This window comes from Pan paniscus, chromosome 7 (assembly GCF_029289425.2).
Source record: "Pan paniscus chromosome 7, NHGRI_mPanPan1-v2.0_pri, whole genome shotgun sequence".
Taxonomy (NCBI): domain Eukaryota; kingdom Metazoa; phylum Chordata; class Mammalia; order Primates; family Hominidae; genus Pan; species Pan paniscus.
This window is the reverse complement of record NC_073256.2, coordinates 150,002,023-150,017,893: the sequence shown is the minus strand read 5'-3', so window position 1 is coordinate 150,017,893 and position 15,871 is coordinate 150,002,023. Positions and strand designations below refer to the sequence as shown.

The following is a 15,871-nucleotide window of genomic DNA, read 5'->3' as shown; positions in this document are numbered from 1 at the left end:
TCCTATCCCTCTCCTTCTACTTTATTTTCTTCATGGTGCCTGCAAAGGCCTCCAGTATGGAGTGGAATAGTAGCGTTAAGAATGGGTATCTGGGCCGGGCGCAGTGGCTCATGCCTGTAATCTCAGCACTTTGGGAGGCTGAGACGGGCAGATCACGAGGTCAGGAGATCGAGACCATCCTGGCTAACATGGTGAAACCCCATCTCTACTAAAAATACAAAAAATTAGCCGGGTGTGGTGGCAGGCGCCTGTAGTCCCAGCTACTCGGGAGGCTGAGGCCGGAGAATGGCGTGAACCCAGGAAGTGGAGCTTGCAGTGAGCCGAGATTGGGCCACTGCACTCCAGCCTGGGCAACAGGGCGAGACTCCGTCTTAAAAAAAAAAAAAAAAAAAGGAATGGGTACCTGTATCTTGTTATCTTCTTTCTGACTTTAAAAAGAATGTTTGCAATTTCTCATCATTAAGTATAATGTTTGCTATGGGATTTTGGGTCATGTTAAGTAAGCTTCCTTCTATTCTCAGTTGATGAAGAGCTTTTATCATCACATGCATTATATTGATTTTTATTAAATGCTTTCCTTTAATCTATGGAGACAATAGTGTTTTTCTGTTACTGTGTTGAATTACATTAATAGAATTTCTAATATTAAACCATCCTTGAGTTTCTAGGATAAGCATCCTTTGTCCATGATTATTTGCTAATGCATTGCTCCATTGATTTTGCTAATATCTTATTTATAATATTTGAACCTGTGTTCATCAGTGAGTTTATGCTATAATATCCTTGTCTGATTGTATTTTTTCCTGGTGTTTTGCATCAAAGTTATGTAATAGGCACATACAATATCTTGGAGATAATTTACTATCCTTGGTTTATAAAAATTTACAAAAGTTAAAATGGTCTGTTCCTTGTACTTTAGTAGAAGCTTACAGTGGGGTTTCTTGCAGGTGCCTTCTTGCCTCCCCTATAGGCCTGGCTGATCCTTGAGTCTTCATCATTCTCACTCTATTTAGCCTATTTGAACAGAAAGGTAGACATTCTGGAGGAGAATCATTGAAATCCTGAATCATTGAATTAGTTGGGGAGGAGTAGGAGGTTATTCCCCTCTCAAGGCTTCAAGAAGAAACACTACAGAGAATTAGAGGCTGCAAGAAAGGGAGATGAACATCTACCTCTTGACTAGGTAGAGCCTGCCTCCAGCCTGGAGAATTGAAAAGATAGAAAGTGGCCTGGAGCAGCCTAAAGCAGAGGGATCAGGGAAGAAGGTATTAATGGAAACAGCTCACACTTCACATGGCAAGGATTTGTGAATATCTTTTTTTTTTTGAGACGGAGTCTCACTCTGTCACCCAGGCTGGAGTGCAATGGCGCGATCTCGGCTCACCGCAATCTCTGCCCCCTGGGTTCAAGCGATTCTTCTGCCTCAGCCTCCTGAGTAGCTGGGATTACAGGTGTGTGCCACCATGCCCGAGTAATTTTTGTATCTTTAGTAGAGATGGGGTTTCACCATGTTGGTCAGGCTGGTCTCTAACTTCTGACCTCATGATTTGCCCACCTCAGCCTCCCAAAGTGCTGGGATTACAGGCATGAGCCACCCCACCCAGCCAGATTTGTGAATATTTTATAGACCAAGTAGACATGGTAGAAGGGGCTGGGTTTGAGCTGTCTTGAAGAGATGCTGTCCAAGAGGACAGCAGCAATAAGACACTAGGGGGTGGATTATCAGTGGCAGAAGCTGGGGATTTATCACAAAAGGAGCCAGGAAGTATATTGACCACCTCTACAGTGAACAGTACACTTGGAGGGCTCTTGTAGTGTCTCCAAGAATGACAAAGGTGCTTGCAGGAAGAGAAACCAGTATCTGGATATTGGTCCCAGTGAGGGTAGCAGCAGCCAGGTTATAATAGGAGTGGTCATATAAGCATGTTCACATTCTTCTCCTCATTCATCTTCCCAAGCCCCAAATTCTCAAGGCAGGAAGACTCTGAACCTAAGAGGCCCAGTGGTATGGGATTCAGAGGAAGGAATGGATGACAATGAAAAGTAGAACGAGAGGGTGTCCCTCTTCCCGTGCACACCCCAATCTGGAACAGGGCCAGGAGAGAGAATGGGTTGGAGAGGGAGGGAATGGCTTCGATTTGAAATTTAGGTCTGAACTTTTATTTAAACTTTAGACCCTTTAGTACCTGAAAATGAATGTTTAGCTGAGATCATGCTGTTCTTAAAAGTGACTACAGAGCTGTGGGATCTGCTCATGGATGGGAAGAGAGTTCTGAGAGAGCAGGTTTGAAGGCAATGGTTGAAGAGAAAGTTTTTTTGATCATACACTAATGAGCTCACTCTGTTTCATCAACCAGTTACACACATTTATATGCATTTTTCCTTGGAGACTTATGTTATTTAGCTCATATCTCTGATAAATTTCTTAAGTACTGTTATTTTTATGTTTTTATAATTATTATTTTGGATTACAAAAGGCCAGATTGAACCAATTAGTCACTTTCCAGGAAAAATATAATTTAAATGGTTAAATGAGAATGGAACCAATTATTTCAGTGGCAATTATCTAGAATATTGTAGAATATTATAGATACCCTTCATAGATTATTCTTTCAATACCATAAAGAACTGTAGCTGTATAGCAAAGCAATTTATTTATTTTCAGCAATTTGCATTATTTTGCTTATTAAAATATTTAGTTGCATTGTATCTGTAAAGAATCTAAGCAGAATTTTACTCTATATTCTATTGATGCTACTTAAATTTCATGTTCTAGTATTTTCAGTTCATCCCTTTGAAAAGTATCTTTCACAATATTTTCAAAATAAAGAAAATATATTTGAAAAGATACTTTCAAAATGAAGAAAATATCTTTAGTTTGAAGATCAACTAAAGAAGCCTTTCTTGTCACCTCATTCATTAACAAAACCCAACATGTATTGAGTACCTATTATTTGCTGTAGTTGTATTAAAGGCTTCATGTAATTTTTTCATTTAATGTCATCTAATAAAGTGTCTATTCTAGGGAGAGGTGAGGGGAGAGAGACTGTACCTAATGTTTATTGCTTAAATGATGTCATTTTCTTGCCACAAGAATAGAATCTCCTGAAAGTAGCATCGTGGTTTATGTAGGCCAGGGTTGTATCTCTGGTGTCTGGCACAACAGAAGATGCTTAATAAATATATTTTGGATCCATGTTGAACAAATACTGAATATCTCATATAATACCCATTTGATGACATACAGAGACGTTGTTTAATTCTCTGACAGTCCACAAAACATGAATAAAAGGGAAGAGAGAACTGTTACCATGTAAAGCTACATAATCAGAAGTTATCCATGAAAAATAAACTAGACACAGGCCATACTATAAAAAGTGCCGGCCGGGTGTGGTGGCTCATGCCTGTAATCCCAGCGCTTTGGGAGGCCGAGGTGGGTGGATCATGAGGTCAGGAGATCGAGACCATCCTGGCTAACACGGTGAAACCTCATCTCTACTAAAAATGCAAAAAATTAGCCGGGTGTGGTGGCGGGCACCTGTAGTCCCAGCTACTCGGGAGGCTGAGGCAGGAGAATGGCGTGAACCCGAGAGGCGGAGCTTGCAGTGAGCAGAGACCGCTCGCCACTGCACAACAGCCTGGACGACAGAGGGAGACTCCGTCTCAAAAAAAAAAGAAAAAAAAGAAGCTGCCATAGGTCCCACAAGCGAATTTTGGAGATAAGAGAATCATTTAAAAACCTGGAAATAACATGATCCAATTTGCCTGCTAGAAAAGTCCCTCTGGGAGTAGTGTGGAGAGTGTAATTGACAGGTACAAGATTAGAAGTGGGGTGATTTCTTGTCTGATCATCAGAATCTCTTGCAAAATATTATAAAACACAGATTCCCAGGCTTCAGATCTACTACTTCAGATCTACTTCAGATCTACTGAATAGGCTTTCTGATGAGAGCTCAGGAATCTGTACTTTTTATAAAGCTCCCCAGGTGATTCTTAGCAGTCAGGTCTGTGAACCCTGGAATCTGATTACAGCAATATTCCTGATGATAGAAGATGAAGGCCTGCCCTATTCAACCTTTCAATGTAATGAATGCTAACAGCCTTGGGTTGATCTCACTACATATCCATGCAGGGTAACCAGGCCTGGTTAAACTGTCTTTCAGAGTCACTTTGTCATTCGAAGGTAAGAAGATAACATAAGAAAAGTGTATAGATATTAAAGGGCCAGCATTAAGGATGAAGCTCATGAATCCATTATTGTTCTTAAGTGCTCTATTTGTTTTTCCTAGTTCCTCTTTAGAGAGCAAAGACCACCTACAGGCACCAGACATAGAGGAACACAACACAAAGAAATTAGACAACAGTGAAGATGACTTGGAATTCTGGAATAAGCCCTGTTTGTTTACTCCTGAATCAAGATTGGAAACTCTTAGACACATGGAAAAACAACGGAAAAATCAGGAAAAATTAAGGTATTTCATTCTTTCCTAGGAGAGGGAAGCAGTAGCCACTTATGAACTATATTTTCATGATTGCCCATTTTTTGACCCATTATTTGTGTTAAACCTTTAGCACTCATATATAGATTTTGTTTTTTCTAAGTATAGCTTTTTGTTGAATTGTATTGGCTAACATTCATTAATATCAAAGTACCTTCTTTAGAACATCATGAATTATGACATTTTAGGTAGAGCTTTGTTTGTATATCTTTAGCTTTTTACCACTTTTAATATGCCTAATAACAGTGTATTAGGTTACACTAATACATTAGTATTTCTAGCCTAGAAAAAGGTCATTTTGTGGAATGGATGGGCTCCTTTTTGAGTCTGTTCTATTAATTTGCAAAGTGAAGAATTGGAAACTAGTTTCATTAGACATTTTATTTTCCTAATACAACTTTCTTGGACATTTAACAGTGTGATTTCACTTTTGAGTTGTTTACATATAATTTGATGATTTGTTAGAAGCTAGGATTTTTATGCTATTATCTTCAGAGTAGCTTTTTCAGAAATAGATTTTGTGTCATTCCATTTCATGTCATTGCTTAAGTCTAGTATGTAAAATATATAACTTATGGGAATACTTATTATTCATGAGCTTGAGAATGTGATAAATTAGCCCTGAAATATAGTAATCTACATGGCAATGACTCAAGTGAAACAAAACACAATATCTCTCCTTGTGATTAACAACTAAAAGCAAGAAACTAGAAGTAAAAAAGATTTGAAATCTCAGCTGCTTTCATGAAGTTTTAGGGAGGTATAACAATCAATGCTAAGGGAGTTCCCTTAGCATTTGCACACTAAGGGACCACACAGTCCATTGGGAAGAGCATTGAATAAGATTATGTATGCATGTCTTGACTCCACTATTACCCTCTGTGTGATGTTGGCAAGTACCTAACTTCTCCTCATCTGTTTCTTCATCTGCTAAACAGGGATTATCATACCTGTCTTACCTACCCCACTGTACTGTTAAGAAAATCAGATGAGCCTATACATGTGAAAGTGCTTTGCAGACTCAAGAGCCCTTTGAAATGGAAGTTCTACATGTTTATAGAATGTAAAATATTTCTTACATATATACCCATACACACATATGTTATATTTATATATCTGTGGGTATGTATAAATAATATCTAATCTATTATGAATTGAGCCTGAAATAAGGAGAAATTTTTTTTTTACTCCCTGTTACCTAATAAAGTAAGGCTGAATTGGATGGAGATCTGAGTCACTATGTTTTGGACACCTTAGATTTCCCAATCCAGTGAGTCCGTGAGATGTTTGCCTCTGATTGTGTTGCCATTTTTATTAACTCGGTGTAAGCAGGGACAAAAGAAATCTTTTGTTCCTAACTCTGATCTGCTTTACACTGAGTAGGGTGAAGCCAAGGGCTTGTGGATGCCCCTTAATTGTCCTGGGTCATTGAAATATTAACTCCATTGGATCTGGAGGCCCAGTTTAAAATGCAGAAGAGTATGAATGATTTTTTCCAAAGTAAAGTTAACTGACACAAAATCTGTATTAAAAGTACAATAGAAATTTAAGGCAAAGAATTGCCAACAGTTCCATCATCTAAACAGATTTGTTCATCTGATCTAGATATTGGCCATATTTGCCTATTTAAGGTTCTATATACTTTCAGTAATCTTTTAAATAGAATTTACATACTGAATTTTAATTTCCTATTACTCCATTAATCTTCTATTATTTGCTTCCTTTATTCACCTCCTATCCAACCCTTCAATGTAATGAGTGTTAACAGGCTTGGGTTGATCTCACTACCTTTTTTTTTTTTTTGCCCTTTGTAATTGTATAACTTATCTCTGCAAATGTAGGATTTGGGGTCTTTTTGTAAAACAAAAATGGATTTATATTTTATATATTTTTTCTCACTAAATACATCATCAACACTTTTCTAAATCAATAGGTAATGAGCAAACACATTTTTTAATAGCTGCAAAATATTTTATAGCATGAATGAAGCACAGTTGATCCAACCATTTTTCCACTGATGGACATTCACAACAGTTCCAGGGGTTTGCCACTGTAAATAATGCTGTGAGAAATATCCTTTTATATAGATTCTTCTGTGCTGGTATTTTTATTTCTATTGAATAGATTCTACTTGGTATGCTAAATGTTGTACTTTAGCTAAAGCAGAAGCTCTGTACACAAATGGAGAGTTGACAGTTATCTGGGTAAATCATGTATAAAGTAGACTTATTTAAATATTAATAGACAGTCATGAAAAGGAATTTTCTTCCCTCATTCAAATTATCTGGCAAATTGTCTTGGTCATTTTTTTGCTGTACAGATACAGATACAACCATATAAAAAATCTGGCTTGATTATCAGTTCCCAGCATAGAATTAAAGGAATGGACTTAAGAACAAGGAATTGTTGATGTGTTCATAAAAGTCCAATTAATTTTTTTAAAACTGTTTCACAAAAATGTATTAATTGCTTTTATATTCTCTTTGCTTGTTTTTTCTTTCCATGCTGCCCATTGTTCTCATCCACCACCAATCTTAAGTGAAAAAAAGAAGAAAGTGAAACCACCCAGGACTTTGATCGCTGAAGATGGGAAAGCCCTAAATGTGAATGAGCCCAAGTATGTGAGGCCAAATAGAGCGTTAAAGACCCAAAAGTGTCAATCAATGGTGTTGGTCAATCATTGTTTCAATTCCAGGTTTGCTCTGCAAAGAATATTTCTGACTGCTCTTAACAAGTTTGATGAGTCTAAAAATAATGTCATTTGGTGCATATTTAAAGGCAAAACATCTATTATGTTTTCAAATGCATAATTTTCTTGGCATCTAGCAAATGATCTTGACATATGGAGATCTTAGTTATTTATGTACCCCATGAAACTTTGGACCATATACAGTTTTATGCCTGAAAATTGCCATCACATTATTGTTGTATTTATGAATTTTTAAAACTCTGCCATGAGCAAGCTGCTTGAGAATACTGATGTACCTTCTATACATCTACTTTATACTCTGGAGCACATCTACAAAGCACTGGAGAGCTAGGGAAGGAAATCAATATAATACCCTCAATGAATTTAATGAGAGGACGGATACTCAAACTGGAAATCTTCAAGTATAATAACATCTGATCTACCCTCTTTGTCTGTCTTAAAATTTGAAATTAGAAAGCAGGACAGAAAAGCCTTTTGTAGCCAAAATACAGCCCAGAGAACCTACAGACTAAATCTCATTTACTTCATTTTATTACTCAAACGTATTTTCTGTCATCATTTCATTTGCTCTGTCATGACCATGGTGAAGGTACAATCTAGAATTATTCCTGGGCATCATTTATCTTCACAGCAATCACAGGTGGTAAACAGTATTTCTTTTTTACATGTCCAGAACCTGGGCCTGAGAGAGGTGGAGTGACTTGCCCGAGGTCACACAGCTAATAGGTGGTGTTTCTGAGTTGCTCATGCTAACCTAGTTCTAGTGACTTCCATGATAAACTTTATAATTCCTTCCCCTTACCCACATTCAGCAGACAGGAATGCAAGACAGAACACTAGGCTAGGCCCTGGGGATAGAGCAATGACTGTAACAGGTTTCTTTCTCACCTCATGGAGTTCAGAAATCGACTTTAGGCGGTCTCTATTTAGCCTACAACAGAACTCAAGGGAAACTCTCAGAACTCCATGTGTCTCTGGTAAGACCACCACTCTTCCCACACACTGCAGCCTCACCTGCCCCGAAAACCAGTTCTACTGAGATTGATTGTATGAAGAACTGATTACCCACCACCTCCTCACTAGCACTGCCTCCCGACATGTGATCATCCCCTGTTCCTCCCCTCCCAGGTCATGCACCACTGGCCAGAATCTTATACCCAAATGGCGCTGATCCACTTCAACTCATTGTCACCCCTTTTGGACCCCTGTGCCCTCTGGAGCTTGAGCTTGGACAGCAAAGCCTGAAGCTTCCACCGTTTCTCCTCTTTCACTAACTGAAGTGGAGGGTTCACTTCTGTGGCTGACCGCTGTTCTTCCTCACCACATACACCACAGGGGCAGTTACAGCCCATCGCCACTTTCAGGCCATCTTTCTCCCTTTCTCTGTTGAAGCACAAGCCATCTAGATATAGCACCCCTGCTCCTTCTTCCCACAGTCATCTACATCACCCTGATCAACCCTCAACCCCAGCCCTGTCAGTTCATTGAAGATCTTTCACCCACACCCGTGTCTCTCTCTGTCTCTCCTGCTATTATCAGTCTTGGTGATGACTTTATCAAACATGTAGGTGATCCACCAGAAGCCCTGGCCTCTCAGTTCCCCAACCGGCTCACTTCTCCAGCTCAGCTCAGCCACACGATTTCATTTTCATTCCTAGATTTGCCACTGTCAATATCTCTTCCACCTCAGAAACTTCACCTCGAGTGTCTCACTAGACACCATTTCTTATGTTCCTGGGGGAACTCCCTCCACTCCAACAACCAAGTGCCCCAATGAAGACCATAAGATAATTCACTCTCCTATTTTTCTTACTGTCCCCTAACCCCTCATCTTCTCTTGCTGTGCTTTAGTTTTATGGTTCATCACAGGAGTCAGTCCTTGGGCCAGGTGTAGTGGCTCACGCCTATAATCCCAGCACTTTGGGAGACCGAGGCAGGCAGATCACTTGAGGTCAGTAGGTCGAGACCAGCCTGGCCAACGTGGTGAAACCCCATCTCTACTGAAAATACAAAAATTAGCCAGGAGTGGTGGCACACACCTGTAATCCCAGCTACTCAGAAGGCTGGGACACGAGAATTGCTTGAACCCAGGAGGCAGAGGTTGCAGTGAGCCGAGATCACACCACTGCACTCCTGCCTGGGCGACAGAGTAAGATCCTGTCTCAAGAAAAAAGGAAAAGAAAAATGAAATCAGTCCTTGTCGTTTGTCTTCAGCTTTCTTGTTTTTTTCTCTTTCCATCATCCTCACCTCACAAAACCCCAACCTATTGAAAATCCAGCACACTACCCACTCTTGGGCTGGTCCTCCTGTGTGGCTGGAGGAGACCATTCACCTCTACTTGCTGGTCTTACCTTAAATTCATAACCACAGGTCTCAGATGGACTCTGGCAATCTTCCTGTATTTTCTTGGGCCATCCATTCTCCTACTGTCCTACAAGCTGCTCTCCTACCTTCTCTCTCCTTACTTCCAACATCATCTGACACTTCCACAGTCTTAACTGAGGACCTTGTTTCCTATTTCGTTGAGAAAAAAAGCAATCAGGAGATTTCTTTTCCTCCCAACATCCAATTTACCAGTGTATCTGGACCTGTCCCATGTACTCCCCTCTCTCCTGCTGCTGACGGTGAACTTCCCATCCAAAATCAGTCTGTGTAAGCACCCTGACTCCATCCCCTCTGCCTATCAAGGACTTAGTTCCTCAGTTATCCTTGGTCTTCTGCACTAGTTCTCTCCACTCTGCTAGATCAATCTCACACATGTGCAAACAAATTCTAAAAATGTTTGTCTTAAACAAAATTAAAGCAACAACCTCCCTTCCCCTGGTTTTCCTTCCAGCCGCAGCTCTTTTTCTCTGCCCCCATTTAATGGAATTGTCTGCACTTGGTCTCCAGTTTCTAACTTCACATTCCTTCTTGAAACCACTTCTGTGCATTCCATCATCCTGAAATTTCCTTAGCCATATTATTTCCACATTCAGTGTTCGATTCTTAGTCTTTGTCTTACTGGACATAGCAGATTTGGATCACATTGTTCAGTACCATCCTTCTTTTTTTTTTAATTTATTATTATTATACTTTAAGTTTTAGGGTACATGTGCACAATGTGCAGGTTAGTTACATATGTATACATGTGCCATGCTGGTGTGCTTCACCCATTAACTCGTCATCTAGCATTAGGTATATCTCCCAGTGCTATCCCTCCCCCCTCCCCCCACCCCACAACAGTCCCCAGAGTGTGATGTTCCCCTTCCTGTGTCCATGTGTTCTCATTGTTCAATTCCCACCTATGAGTGAGAATATGTGGTGTTTGGTTTTTTGTTCTTGCAATAGTTTACTGAGAATGATGATTTCCAGTTTCATCCATGTCCCTACAAAGGACATGAACTCATCATTTTTTATGGCTGCATAGTATTCCATGGTGTATATGTGCCATATTTTCTTAATCCAGTCTATCATTGTTGGACATTTGGGTTGGTTCCAAGTCTTTGCTATTGTGAATAGTGCTGCAATAAACATATGTGTGCATGTGTCTTTATAGCAGCATGATTTACAGTCCTTTGGGTATATACCCAGTAATGGGATGGCTGGGTCAAATGGTATTTCTAGTTCTAGATCCCTGAGGAGTCGCCACACTGACTTCCACGATGGTTGAACTAGTTTACAGTCCCACCAACAGTGTAAAAGTGTTCCTATTTCTCCACATCCTCTCCAGCACTTGTTGTTTCCTGACTTTTTAATGATTGCCATTCTAACTGGTGTGAGATGGTATCTCATTGTGGTTTTGATTTGCATTTATCTGATGGCCAGTTATGGTGAGCATTTTTTCATGTGTTTTTTGGTTGCATAAATGTCTTCTTTTGAGAAGTGTCTGTTCATGTCCTTCGCCCACTTTCTGATGGGGTTGTTTGTTTTTTTCTTGTAAATTTGTTTGAGTTCATTGTAGATTCTGGATATTAGCCCTTTGTCAGATGAGTAGGTTGCAAAAATTTTCTCCCATTTTGTAGGTTGCCTGTTCACTCTGATGGTAGTTTCTTTTGCTGTGCAGAAGCTCTTTAGTTTAAGTAGATCCCATTTGTCAATTTTGGCTTTTGTTGCCATTGCTTTTGGTGTTTTGGACATGAAGTCCTTGCCCATGCCTATGTCCTGAATGGTAATGCCTAGGTTTTCTTCTAGGGTTTTTATGGTTTTAGGTCTAACATTTAAGTCTTTAATCCATCTTGAATTGATTTTTGTATAAGGTGTAAGGAAGGGATCCAGTTTCAGCTTTCTCCATATGGCTAGCCAGTTTTCCCAGCACCATTTATTAAATAGGGAATCCTTTCCCCATTGCTTGTTTTTCTCAGGTTTGTCAAAGATCAGATAGTTGTAGATATGCGGCATTGTTTCTGAGACCTCTGTTCTGTTCCATTGATCTATATCTCTGTTTTGGTACCAGTACCATGCTGTTTTGGTTACTGTAGCCTTGTAGTGTAGTTTGAAGTCAGGTAGTGTGATGCCTCCAGCTTTGTTCTTTTGGCTTAGGATTGACTTGGCGATGCGGGCTCTTTTTTGGTTCCATATGAACTTTAAAGTAGTTTTTTCCAATTCTGTGAAGAAAGTCATTTGTAGCTTGATGGGGATGACATTGAATCTATAAATTACCTTGGGCAGTATGGCCATTTTCACGATATTGATTCTTCCTACCCATGAGCATGGAATGTTCTTCCATTTGTTTGTATCCTCTTTTATTTCCTTGAGCAGTGGTTTGTAGTTCTCCTTGAAGAGGTCCTTCACATCCCTTGTAAGTTGGATTCCTAGGTATTTTATTCTCTTTGAAGCAAAAAGACAGGGATCCCTCTCTCACCACTCCTATTCAACATAGTGTTGGAAGTTCTGGCCAGGGCAATTAGGCAGGAGAAGGAAATAAAGGGTATTCAATTAGGAAAATTTGCAGACGACATGATTGTATATCTAGAAAACGCCATTGTCTCAGCCTAAAGTCTCCTTAAGCTGATAAGCAACTTCAGCAAAGTCTCAGGATACAAAATCAATGTACAAAAATCACAAGCATTCTTATACACCAACAACAGACAGAGAGCCAAATCATGAGTGAACTCCCATTCACAATTGCTTCAGTACCATCCTTCTTAAAGCAATTTCTTCCCTTTGCTTCTGATTTTTCTTCTATCTTACTGACTGCTCATCTTCCTAAGCTTTGACAGATCCTTTTGGTTTTGTTTTTTGGGTGCCCTATAACAAACTCCTCAGCTGTCTTCCCTTTTCACATTCGCTCTTCATGGCTCTCACCAAATCCCATGGCTGTAAACATTCCCTTTACATTTCTCCCAACTCGATCCAACCTCTTCTCTGAGCTCAAGACTTGTCTATTCAGTTATGTTGTTAAGAATATATAGTTCCTCTTCAGAGGGTTTCGGTTCCTGGTTCTTTGTTCTATTCTAAAAGAAAATTGTACCCATTCATCTGTCAGCCCTCCCTATCTCTGCTGTGCCCAAACACCCCAAGATATACCGTACCTTTCCTTCCTGTGAAATGCCCACCCTTGCCTCCTTTGATGATGTCAACAGTAGCCAATCAGAATTAGCCTAGATTGAGCGGTCCAACCCCAGCCTGCAGTGGGAGGACATAGGAATAGGGTCTGTGTTAGGGAAAAAAAACTCCTGCTCTCCTTTGTTTTGCTCACTCTCCCTTGCCTCTGCCTTGCATGCAGGAAGTGCCCTTCTATAGAAGTATATTGCCTTGCTGAGAAAACTTTTGCCTGAGTGCTGGTTTCACTTTGTGGCATCGAAAATTTGTTTCTAACAATTAGCTGTTTGACATCACTGGGTGGATATAAGAGAGTCATTGCACACTTATGATGGCTAAAAGAGAACCCCTGATTTCCAGCCTCACTAACACTCTCCAGCATCGTGTGCTTGTGTCCCTGTGTTCTCCATCTCAGTAACACACAGTCACCCCTTGGCTAAGACCAGAAACCTTGGATTGTCCCTTAATTCTTCTCTCTCTCATTTTATCAGTGAGTCCTATGAACTCTTCCTTCGATATTATCAGAATCCAGCCACATCTCACTGACCCCACCACCACCACTAGTGGACACTAACTCTTGCTTGGACAGTTGCAATTGCTTATTAAGCAGTCTCCATGGTTTATCTGTTGGCCTCCTACATTCTGTTCTACTCAGCTAAATAAGAAAAAAGGGAAGAAAGGATACATGCTCCTTTTCTTAAGGGACATTCTTAGAAAGTGCCATACAATGACTGTCCCTCACATGACCTCACCCACCTGCAAGGGAGGCCAGAGAATGCAACCTTTATTGTACATAGCTATGCACCTAGTTAAAACCATGGTTCCTGTCACTAGGAATAAAGGGGAAGCAGATAGCAACTAAATAGCAATCTCTGCCATAGGAAAATTCTCTGAAATTACTTTACAAGTAATAAGCAATCGAGGCAGAGCAGGAGCACATAAAAAGGCTCCTGAGATGAGGTTCTACAAATGTATGGGTCATTTGAGACACTGAAGAAGTCCCACAGGCCTGACTATTGAAAGCAATGAGACAGTGCCTGCCACAAGCAGAAATGGGGCGAACAGCCAAATCTATCGCTAACTTCACATTTTCCTAAACAGTTTAGCTTATGTTCTTTAATATTGTTGAGTTGTATGTTTTATAGAGTAATACAATAAGTGAAATGTTCAAAAGAAAATTGACCAGGCAATTCTGATAGTATGTTGTTCAGTGTGGAAGCTAGACCTAGGACTCAGCCTCGGGGTACAGTTGAAAGATGGTGGAGCTTTGAAATCCTGCCTAGCCAGGCTCGTGCAAAGAAAGTGTAAAGGCATTTATTATAATTCAGCTATGCCAACCTCTTTGAACCTCTGTTTCTTCATCTATAAAACAGAGGTAATAGATAATGAGCAGTGTCTCAACCTTTTTCAGGGCAATGGAAAGGTCAGCGATGAAAGGAGAAGAAAAAAGATAGCAAGAAAAAAGAAGGAAGACAGGACTCTTTAAAACTTAAGGAATAGAATGCAGGATAAAGGGGAGGCAAAAGCAACCTTTAGTTCTCCATAAATAATTCCAATGTTTTAGTTTGCTTCTGGCAAACTCATATGAGATGGAAAAGAAAACTTTAGCCACCAGATGTCTCTATCTCTGCACCAAAGCTAATTTTTTGTATGTAATTTACCTTAAGATTCTCACATTTAAACACTGTAAACACAAATAATTTATTAATATGTTGTAGGTTTTGCTGAAATTTTAAAATTACCATTGATATTTGATTGTCCAACCACTAAAATAAGTTGTCTTTGGATATTATTGTAGAATTATTATCTAATCTGCTTATGAATTTGTGATGGGATTTTCTATACAGTATCCTAAAGACATCTCTTTTTTTTCCCCCAAATGTGTTATTCTTAGAATTGACTTCTCTTTGAAAGATAATGAAAAGCAGATCATCCTGGACCTTGCTGTCTATAGGTAAAGACATTTTCTACGTATTTATTTATGACATTTCTGTCTGTTTTCATTCTCAGTAGTAATTTTTTAGTTTGAAAAAATTGAAATGGAATTGACTTAGACCTATAGTTAAATGAAGCTTATTTGTTAAGACAGAGAAGTTACTATAATTTTTAAAAGCATGAAAATGAAAGGAAAGGTAAATAAAGCCACAATTTCATGGATATGAACTCAGGAATATCTAAGGCAGAGTTTAAATAATTCTCAGACCTGTGCTGTTTTCGGATGCTGACACTACAAGGACCCCACTCTGTCTTTGCTGGCATAGTCCTCTGTTTCTGTCTAAAATGCCTGCCTATAGTAGTAGGTATCAGGTGGTCGGCTCCCCTCCCTCAGTCCCATCTCAGAGGCCTGGGGGAACACCTAGCAGCCTCTGTCACCAGTGGACCCTTCTTCCCTGCTGCCCTCTCACATCCTGCCTGTTTTCTCACCCATGGGTAGGAGTGGCACAGACCTCCTGCCTGCCCTCATCACTACACCCAAACTGTTGTCCTTTTCTCCTCCCTAAAGCTCCATGGCTTTGACACTCAAACCTTCAGCCTGTATCACCTTCTTCTCTTCTTTGTGGAAGCATCTAAAGGCAGCAGGTCACTCTGCCTCATTCCCTGAAGATTTTAGGCCCTGGTTCACTGTGCTGATACATCCTTCTGATGACCTCAGTGTCCCCTGGCACCATCTCAGAGGCTGCTTGCCTGTGCTTCCCTCTGCCTGTATCACCCTCGGTGTCCTTGTGGCTTGCTGCCTCGTGTCCTTCAGGCCTCTGCTCAGATGTCACCTCATTAGAGGGGCTTCTCTGCCCCACCATCTGACATAAAGCAGTACCTACCCCTGCCCAGCACTTCCTTCCACTCTTTCTACTTTTTGACTTCCTGCTGACAAAGTGTAAATTTACTTGTATTCTTAAAAGTTTGTGGTCAGAGCAGGAAGCTTGTTTTGTTTGTTCTTTCCTCTCTACATCTCCACACCTAAAACAATACCTGGCACCTGTTAGGTGCTCAATAAACCCAAGAATGAATGAATGAATGAATGAACAAATACTGATGATGGGAGTATGACATTGACATGCATGAATGAATGGATGAATGTTTACATGCATGAATTATAATAAGTGCCTTTCTCTTTTTAATGGCTTTTGATGTGCTCCA

General features: G+C 40.0%; 1 protein-coding gene across 5 annotated transcripts in view; it reads left to right on the top strand.

The window, feature by feature from the left end:
* DNAAF11 (dynein axonemal assembly factor 11) overlaps nt 1–15,871 on the top strand; it is a 105,726-nt gene that overhangs the window by 45,808 nt on the left and 44,047 nt on the right. For all 5 annotated transcript variants that reach the window (XM_003830093.6, XM_063606908.1, XM_057303090.2 and 2 more), the window contains 3 exons: nt 4,290–4,472; nt 7,039–7,116; nt 14,628–14,687. In XM_003830093.6, coding sequence (XP_003830141.1) covers nt 4,290–4,472; nt 7,039–7,116; nt 14,628–14,687 — 321 coding nt within the window. The remainder of the gene's footprint in view (nt 1–4,289; nt 4,473–7,038; nt 7,117–14,627; nt 14,688–15,871) is intronic.